The sequence below is a fragment of the Idiotropiscis lumnitzeri genome, chromosome 7 (assembly GCF_059441095.1).
Source record: "Idiotropiscis lumnitzeri isolate Australia: NSW breed Sydney's pygmy pipehorse chromosome 7, RoL_Ilum_1.0, whole genome shotgun sequence".
In the NCBI taxonomy this organism is placed as follows: domain Eukaryota; kingdom Metazoa; phylum Chordata; class Actinopteri; order Syngnathiformes; family Syngnathidae; genus Idiotropiscis; species Idiotropiscis lumnitzeri.
The window spans coordinates 17,853,298-17,863,432 of NC_142397.1; the positions used below are offsets into that span (position 1 = coordinate 17,853,298).

Genomic DNA, 10,135 nt, shown 5'->3' on the forward strand with positions numbered 1-10,135 from the left:
GCTCTAATTTGTTTCCACCCCATGCTCTTGTATTTGACACAAATGGTGCTAAAGTGTGCGCACCTCGAGGAATTTATTGTGGTCTTCAGTCTGAGCCCCAACCAGCCGAGAAGAAGCTGAAAGGGGGACGTGCGCCACAGCAGGATACGACGCCAGGGCGGCTGTAAAGACAGTCTGTGGAAGTGTCCATGCACCCCATAATGTCAAATTATCACGACAGTCGCATCCTCAAAAGAGACAATCGAGTTCACGCATGGTCGACCCATTGTCTTTTCTTAAATCGAGTGGCTGAGTTACTGAAGAAATCTTGTATTAATTCGAACAAAGAGGGTCACGCTCATCCTTTGATTTGTGCTTTTCGTTTAATTTATCCAGGCTGCTCTTAGGAAGGAATAAATCTGATTTATATTAATTGAATTAATCTCAGTGAGTGGGGACACATGGCCCAGATGTGTCTGCTTGCTTCCATCAGCCCAGACTCTTAACACATTCAGGAGAATAAAGAGCACACTTTCATGTCAGGATTACGCGGAAAATATACATCACTAAACTTTAGTCCGCTCATCTTGCACCAATAAGTGGCCTCATTGACTTTAATTTACGCAACGATGGGGTTCCCACGGACTTTGAGTACTGGGCTTCAATTGTCATGTGCTTCTTGTAGTGCTTCAGATGTTTTCTTTGCTGTCAAAAGGCGCGCAGTCAAAGGCTGCGCACAAAGTTAAAAAGTAAGTAAGTTGCCCTAACGGGGGTCTTTCACCTGCTGTGGGGCGTCCTTACCCTCAGGCATAAGATAAGGAATCCTGCAAGTAACATGGCTTCAAAGAGAGAGGAAATGTGAGTTTGATTTCCCATTTGTGACCAACGAGATAATTGTCTAAAATGTGTATTTGGATTGCCAATATAGGTTAGACTTTACGGTTTGTTCAGATATAGATTTCAACCATAAAACGCACTTTTAGTGAAAAATATTGTGCTGCGTGTTGGTCAGATTGTTTCTTTAACTAACTAAAAGAAGGCGAGAGACCCCCAATTCGTGACGCCTACAAACGTGACGATTTGGGGGAGTCGGTGGTCTTATTGAAATTGGATATTAAGAGTGGAGAAAACAGAGGGGGCAAATGGGAACCATGAGGCATGATGCATACACTTCGGACCGCTCTTTTAAAGCGACATTGAATCTCCGTGTCCAATCCATTAGCAGGGGGGAGAAATTCAAAGTCGGAATTCTGGCTTGATGAGAAATAAATGAGTTACATCACATGTTCTGCATGAAGGCTAATTATAAGCACATCATTGTTCAATTAATGTCAGTTATGGTCAAACATCGGCAGTCTTTATTTTTTCAAAATCATTTTTCAATACATATAATACATAAAAAAAAATTAACAAAGCAGGATCCGCCTAAAACGCGGAACAAAAGTTATTTCCAAAACGTTATCATTCACGCGTTCCATGGATTCGTCCTAATTTTATAAAGGTTATTTTTTTTATCATATTTATTGGAAAGAGGGAAATTGCTGTAACAACTATTTTTTTAAATCAGTACGTATGATATTGCAAATTGTAAACTGCGTCACAAGATAATGGTGCATTAGAAACACTACCACAAACAACAAAAGCGTCAAGTGCTGTATAGCTCAACCAAAAGAGCTTGTTTGCTATATTATGCATTGGTTATATCGGTGAAAAATAACAACCAAACTTGAAATTGTGAGTCTAATAAAATCCAAGTTGTTGATTGACACAATCATATTAGTAATAGTTATAATCGGGTGGGGGGCTTCTTTCTTGTTTCTCTTTCTATCCTTTTTTTAACATGCCTGAAATTTGGTCATGGCTGATTTTCAAAGACACCCTTATCCATTTCATAGAACTCGGTGGGGGTGTATCGAATTGATAGATACAGCTTGGCTAAGTGTGCTTCTGGACATGAGACTTGTTTACTTGTTTATGATGGGAGTGTGAACGAATTGGGGAAGTACCGGTCTTGTGTGGTGAATTACATTTATGAGGCGTGAATTGCAACTGTTTGGCATTAGTAGTCCATCATTAACTCAATATTAGACTAGGCTAATTAGTGACCGTCACAAAAAAATAGATGGGGGGGGGGAATGTTATAAGCGGTGTCGTTGACTCGTGTTATATTGAGTGCATGTAAATTTGAGGCATGTTTTCGCGCAGTATACAATTCACCGGTAGGGGGCGTATTTGATACACCTCATTTATTTTACTCTGTCATGTGGATCTTGTTCAGTTACCGCCATCACCCAGTCAGAGCAAGCATCGTAAACTAAAGTCGTATTTACATATTTACCTGAAAACATAAAAAAATAAAGAAAAATAAACAAGATGGAAAAACATACAATGAATACACAGTAAACAATGGCGTCGATATTTCTGCTTTCTTTATTATTTGAAATGTATTTTATGTTTGCAAAACAGAACATAAAGAGCATTTCTCTGTGCAAATGTTGGTACTTCAACAACAACAACAAACTCAGAAAAGCCAACAATTGCTTCTAGGTCCTCAGAAATAAATACAGTATGCTCACATTTGAAAATATACCCCATTACTTGTCGAAAAAAGGGGGAAAGTGCTTCATCAGTAGAGTTGAGAGAAGGTTAAGCAGGACGGTTGAAATCAATGTTGGAATCAGATGTGGTTTAGCAAGGACTGGAAATTCACAGTTTGATTTGTATGTGTCTCATGGGAATTTCAAAAGTTTGGGATTTTGGGTGTGGGAGCAAGTGCTACATTAAAACACTTTTGTGTCCATATGATCATCATAGGAATACACTCCACATGTACCCTTTATTCCACCTGGTAAGTGCAAACAAGTAGTATATCCTCAAATATCTGCCTTATTGAGTGTCACATTATCGAACTGATTGTATTAGCAACAATTTTAAATACAGTTCTCTGAATTCATGACAAGCCTTGGCATATGCAAATCAGTTGAAGCAGAAGTCATGACACATTGCTAATGTTTTAACCTAAAAAATGAACTTAAGCCATTTCAAAATCAGGTTGACTAAAACCATAAATTAAAAGGGGGTGAAGCAACAGAATGTTGCAAACATTTTAGAAGTATGATGTAGAAATGCTGCAATATATACTCTACTAACGTTCCCAGTGGATGTTTTGTTGCGGTGAAACTGCATGCACATCATTTTGATGATTTGCAGTAAAGGTTGCTGCTTCATTGAGCAACAAGGTGAGGCACAAGAGTCAGAGACACACACGTCCCTATCATTATAAAAGCTAAATCACAAAGCAAGGTCTTGACTTTTCAGTAGCCTATTGTGCACGCAGACAAGCAGAGTGTCCAAAAAAATCAAAATCTATCATTGATTAAGCTTTACAAAAAATAGGAAAGCCTGCAGGTGCGGTTTTCATTGAGGAATAAAAGAGAAACAGTGGCATTCTGCAGCAACAGTTACTAAAGCTGGAGGAGATGGAAATGTGTGCATAAAGAGCTCATAACAGGCATCCAATACCTCACTTATTTGCAATGGGCAGTTATCATACAGTAAGTGGTGTGGAAAATGGATATTATGTATCAAGTTAGGGATCTTGGGCTGGAAAGAAGCACCACACATTCAGTTGCCAAATCAAATACATCTGTTGAAGCCAACAGTTGTGGTCCAAATGCATTATGAAGTCACACTGTCATTCCAAGTTGAGGAAAAGATGATTCAGGATTAGAATGACTAATTGGGTATTTCCTAGAGTGAAAGAAGGCCATTTAGGATGATTGAAAACCTTAGAAAAGGTAAAGGGGCAAAAGGGATTATTAGTCTGTACATGACAACAAAGCCACACAAGCCGGCGTGAACAGTCCAAAGTAGCTCAGGCATTTCTCCGCGAGTTACCGGTGGTAGATGAGCGGCCTGTCTCATGATCCGGTCTGTATTTGAGCCAGCACATGAGCCATGTGACCACCACGGAGAACATGGCCAAAATGCTGGCCACCGATAAACAAATGGGTCCCGCCGGGAGCGGGGGGATGCCGTGACTGTTCACAAAGATCAGGCCCAAGAACAACAGCACCAGCATGGACAGGAAGGAGAAGATGACACACACACAACCGGTGGTTAAAGCCACTCTCTTGCAGCTCTGACAGCTGTCATAGCGCACCGAGTCTTGGGAAATGGTTGTGGCCGTGGACACGGTGGTGGACGGGGTCGCTTGGCTTTGGCTGCCTCCCGACGCCCCCGACGCTTCCTCCCGGCGGAGGGCGACGAGAGCCGGGTGCAGCGGAGGAGGGTACGGCGGCAGAGCGTCCTGGGGCAGCGGGTCGGAGTCGATGTACAGCGGGAAATCCTCCGTCACCTTGGTGTTGTTGGGCAGATTCTGTATCCGATAATCCGGCACCGGCGTCCGATGGCGACACACGGGGCAGCTGATGCGCCATGGCCGCTCCTCCCGGAGATGGAGAGTGTTGAGGCACTCCTCGCAGAACGTGTGCAGGCACTCCAAGATCTTTGGCGCCCGGCGGTCAAGGTCGAAGTAATTGTAGCAGATTTTGCATTCGTACTCCTCGTAGGGGAACGCGGAGGGGGGCTGGAGAGGGGGTTCCGCTCCGTTTGATGCTAAATCTACCTCTGCCATGTCATCTTTCGCCATTCACATTCTCCGTTGAACACAAAGGGAGCTGGCGGACAGATGCTGACGTCTATCCTCCTCTACCCTTCCCCTCCCCTCCTCTCCGCTGTGCTCACGGAAACGCCATCATCCCCGCAGACTGTACCGTGTCTGCTTTATCATCCTTGATGTAGAGCGGGCTGGGCGTCGGCTGATCGGCCCTAAATACACGGGATGCCGCTTAAATATTACAATGCCCTATTTTCGTCCTCACTGCCTGTGGGAAAGAATGATGTAATGCTGCACTCAGCGACTGACTGTATAGGCTTATATCCACCCACCATGATGGGGGCGGCCGTGTGTAGTTTAAGACACTGGGTTGAGTTGGCCGACGTTGTGAACGAACACGCTGACAGTCACTCAACGTCAAATTCGACGTATTTGTTCCTCGTTTACTTAATTCACGCTTCTGTACGGAGAGCGCCTTCAACTTTCCTTTAACACAAAATGCAACATATGATGAAAAATACAATTATGTGGTGGTGGTTTTTTTTCTCGGGGGGGTTGCAGATCCCATTCAAGTGCAATCATATACTGAAACACTGGAAAATTATTTGCCTCTGAAAATACATCCTTAATTCAAATGTGTTTACGACTTCCTCCGTTGCCATCTGTCCACTAGAATAGATCATAATCTGGAAGTACACCCTGATGCAATCCACTGTACTGTAATAATGCAATTTAATCCTAATCGGTATCATGTTTACAGTAGTTTTCCACAATCATTTCACTTCACCAGAGTCCATATTTGTGTTAATACAAACGGTTTCGCATGATTACATTTACATCCGGCATGAATGTAAATTATATTGACAAGAGTGGCAACTGGAGACACACTAATTAATTCATTAATCAAAAACGTTCCCTTATAAATCCACTTTTTGTTTCATACAAAATACATTCATGACAAATTCGTTTGTGTAAATCCTTTGTAGACTTGTTTTTTTTGGTCATAATTTTGGATCAGTATATAAAATGCGGCTGTAAAAACAATTCATTTTCATAGGTTACGAAATTGTCAAAGGCGACTATCCAGCAAGTTTTAGACATATCCCTCCACCAACACACAAACTTGGTAACCACTTCAGGATTTACCCTGCCTCTTGCGCAAAGACAGCTGGGATAGGCTCCAGCATGCCGTGACCCTGTTTCAGAGCATGGATGGATAGATGTATAAATTTTTATGATATTCCTGTGTGGAGTTTGCATGTTCACCCCGTGCCTGCATGGGTTTTCTCCGGGTGCTCCGGTTTCCTCCCACATTCCATAAACATGCATGGTATGTTGATATACAAAGAACATACACACAAACAGAGGACAGTCAAAAGAGGTTCGTTTGAATCGTTTAAAGTGGGGGGGGGTACACACATACTGGCAATCAGGAGAAATATGAGCATTTCCCTCCCCCGCAATCAAGGTCAGCAAAGGCCGGATACTCAGATGTCTCTGAAAGATTATCTCGAGCATTTACACCGTTGTGTGGGGTCTATTAGTAGTGATTTGTCCCGCTCGGAAAACGATTGGATGTTAAACCTGTTAGTCAATTTTGAATTTCTAGATCCTTATGTGTGTGGTCAACACTTACCAAACCTGGGAGTGAAAAATACATCTTGTAAATTTGACATAAGGCCTCAAGGCCAATTTGAGCCAAAATCCAATTCGCCTTCAGACGTCGTGGCCAATTGTCACTTCGGCGTAGAAGTCGGCACATCGGACCAGAAAATGACTGAAGAACACACAGCAAAAGCCGACAGAGACCCCAACTACTCCGGACGTTCTGCGCATGCGTGAAAAGTAGAACCCCTATGAATGAAAAAAAAAAAATTGTGTCACTTTGTGTTGACTGAAAAGTGACATTTGCTCAGGGCTCATGTAACGATCAATCACGGCTCACCTTTATTCAGATGCTAACTCGTATTCCATAAACGCAATATTAATCACAATGCTGTGCGTCAACTGGTCGAGGCGCATAGAACATGTAAATGAAAAGAACATTTTGAGGTTGACTTCCCCTGTCATGTGGATCTACAAACGGCGCAGGTAGCGAGGTGGTAGATTTATCCCATGAGCTGATTGGCTGCAATGACCAAGAATCTTCCGTTGTTGTATCTCGGCAGCAATGTACATGTTAATAAACGGACGGCACTTTGAACAACGTTCTTTTCTGAAACTCCTAATGTCATTCAAATGTGTTGTTCAGTTAGTCACAGTTGAGCTGGATAAGCGGATAGTAAACAGCTGTGTTCAAAAACTGTGAACGGACCTCGCTCAGCAATCCGACAGGCACGACTCGCTTCGAATGACAAAACATCGGCAAATAAAATGGTAAAGTGTTTGCTAAAGTTTGTAATAAAACAGCTGACCTTAACGACCTTAGCGTTGCATTTTATCCAAAGGTCCTTGTTGATGTTATTGTGAAAAGCGAAAGTTAAGCCATGATTGCTTCCGGCGACAGTGCTTTATCTTCGTGGGTTAAAAAGTGCATTCATCCACTAGGATTGTATCGTTGGCTAAAATACACCATAGGATTCTAGTTAGGCTAAGCCAATTTTAGGATAAAAACGAAAACTTTTACATTATTAACCATTGTTCCATCATAATCGTCTGCTTATAGGGTATTGTGTAACAAGTATTTTTAGAAGGTTGGGAACCATGTCTAGGGAGTAGCAACGGTGAAATGGAGACAAAATTCCACCTCCCCCCCAAACATAATAATAATAATAATAATGATAATAATAGTATTTTAAAAAGTCTATCTCTACTTCACGGTTTTTCACTTTTCGCAGGGGTCCCCATTTACAGGGAAAAACGAGGGATTACTGCATATCCAAATATGCCCTTTAAATACTACTTCTTTAAGTAGAAAAACAGAATTAAAAATACTTTGGTAAAATTAGCAGTCATTCAACAGCTTTACATAAGTAAAATGTACAGACTTATATGTATTGTACTTAAGTACAAAGGGAACAAATTTATGTTTTTTACTGTATATTATAAGCACTATCCATTTCGATAAACTGGCACATGGTCCAAAAAGATTTTCTGCACACAGTATAGTTTCCCTCTTTTATTTGCTAGCATACTGCTGGGAATGAGAAGGAATAGTTATGAATGAGGATTTGTTCTCTGGTGCAAGATAACTTCTGTCTGATGGCTTGCACGAGCACAAAAAAACCCCAACATAGAAATATTAAATTAACAAACAATCCTTTCTTTGTGTATATATGGTTTTTCAAATTGGTTGCTCATTTTAAATGGCAGAAGCTTTTGGTTTTTATGCACGTACGAGACACAACACGTTAGTCACAAATCACTCTTTTAGGCAACATTTGATAATTATGAAAAACAAAGCAATGGAAGGGGAATATTTGACATATTTGAATCTACTCATAATGTACATTTTCAAATATAAACAGGGAAGTCTTGCCAAGCCTTGCAGTTCCAGTTCCAGTCAAATCAAGTCTCAAGAGCACCAGGTCAAAGACAAATTGAGTTGAGTGTTTCATAAGAAACTTCTGAAGCAAATCCTAAAGTTGGTGACTGAAGTCAGACTCGAGTTATGTCATGGAACTAAACTGCACTGCCTCTGTGTGTGGGAGTAAAAGTTAGAAATGATCTGAAAAACAAAAAGTAGTAATTGTAGTGGGAAGTAATAAAAGAATGATGACAACAACAGATTCGGCAAAGTGAGAAATTCCTCATCAATGGCCTTATTTAAGTGATTTTTTTTAAATCAATTTTTGTTTAAGAAAGCTAAAAAATCGAATCTATTATATTCATCTAATTTGAGTCAACATTTTTGTTGAGTTTTATTCAGGACAATCATTTTACCCTTTCACATTTTTTACCAGCAGATATTGAACATTTTCGTGTTCATTCACATTTCATTTATGAAAATGTAGGTTAAAGTGGAAGCAGGTGTGCTGCGGTAGGGAGAGATGGAAACCGGGATAGGTGCTTCGAGTTGATGAACCCTGGTATATGATCTAGTGTTAATCAGTGACACGTCAGTACGCCAAGCTTTCTTTGAGTGAAAATGTCAAGGTTTTTTTTTTAATTTCTTCTTCATCCAGCCCATTGCTCTGTTTTCATTTCATATTATTGTTGATCAAGACTTTTACTTTTCTACTTATGTGTCATGTCTGGTTCTGGATCCAAATTCTGTTCTTCACATGAAACTATTCATTCAAATCATATCGAAAAAGCACAATGACACCAACATTTTGTAATTCGACACAATTCTAAACACTGCTTTTTAATTTTATTCATGTTTTTATTAAGAATGTGTTGAGCAAGGTTCTGGCTTTGTGTGCATTTGTGAAATGCGCCGCATAAGTAAAATTGTATTGTGTTGTATTTGATTTGATGAAACCTTGACTGTGGTTGATATGGTAAAAAATGACTTGTCAGGTATGTTGTTTACGCACTGTAGTGTGAAAAAAATTGATATAATTCACAGATTAAATATTATTAAGGACTATTATAATTTATTTATTCAGACTTAAGGGGGACAAATTAGAGCTTAGAGGCGGCGGTATCAAAATGATAATTAAACACTAAGGATACAATAGCTACCTTTGTAACTGCGGAGCTCAGTCCCTAATGATTATATGACTTCCTGTTTGGCTGAAGGCATATGTAACATTTTATGTAACGTTTCTGCCTGAGAAGTTAAGTGCGTCGTAGCTTAAAATCAAATTTATGTGTCAGTTGTTATAAGTATTGGTATTTTTGGCTTATTATTTTTTTTTTAATAAAGTAGCCTAATCATTTTAGAACCACATGCTTTTTTTCAGTTGAGAATCATGGAAGTGTCCTAGTCTTGGTATGGACTACTGAAATTCTGGTACTGTGACAACCCTACTGAGACTTTGCATATAGTTTTTGTTTATTGGTTGTGTTCAAATCACAGGCCGACATGATTACAAAGTTCCATGCATTACAAATCATTAATGCAATGTCACCTTGAGTTGTTTCTATGAGCCAAATTTTATTTTGTGTATTGTATTGGAAACGTTTTTATTTTCCTGTTATTACAGTGTAATGGTTGGCACCTTAAGTTAATTGATTGTCATTTTAATTTGTGTATTTATTTGTATCGGAATTGTGGGCTAGTGGTCATATATGTCAATTATTTATCTATTAATCTAATTTTTCCATTTGTTTCAGGGAAAACGGTGGGAATGGATGACAATAAAACAAGGCATCTCTAAGCAATTCTAATCACTGTCATGCTTGATTCCTGTCTTACTTTTTTTGGGCATTTTTTCTGTACTCTTTTCATATGTGCAATGTGGATGGCTTTGACTTCAAACCCATGAGGAATACAGTCCAGCTACGCCACTGACTTAAATTGAATGTGAGTACAAAGGCCACCTTTTGCCGTTGTAATAAAGATCCTCAAAACAAACTACCCGTGCAGGTGGAGTCTATTTCCCAAGGTTGTCACACACCTTAAACACACCCAGACGTTTGAAGAAAGGTCGG

The 10,135-nt window shown here is 40.1% G+C and overlaps 1 protein-coding gene across 1 annotated transcript; it reads right to left on the minus strand.

Moving 5' to 3' along the window:
- Positions 1 to 2,391: 2,391 nt before the first annotated feature.
- rnf228 (ring finger protein 228) lies at positions 2,392 to 4,927 on the minus strand. Its single transcript, XM_088300144.1, has one exon. The coding sequence runs from the start codon at positions 4,628 to 4,630 to the stop codon at positions 3,854 to 3,856; it is 777 nt and encodes a 258-aa protein (XP_088156270.1). The 5' UTR covers positions 4,631 to 4,927; the 3' UTR covers positions 2,392 to 3,853.
- Between the last annotated feature and the right edge of the window lie 5,208 nt (positions 4,928 to 10,135).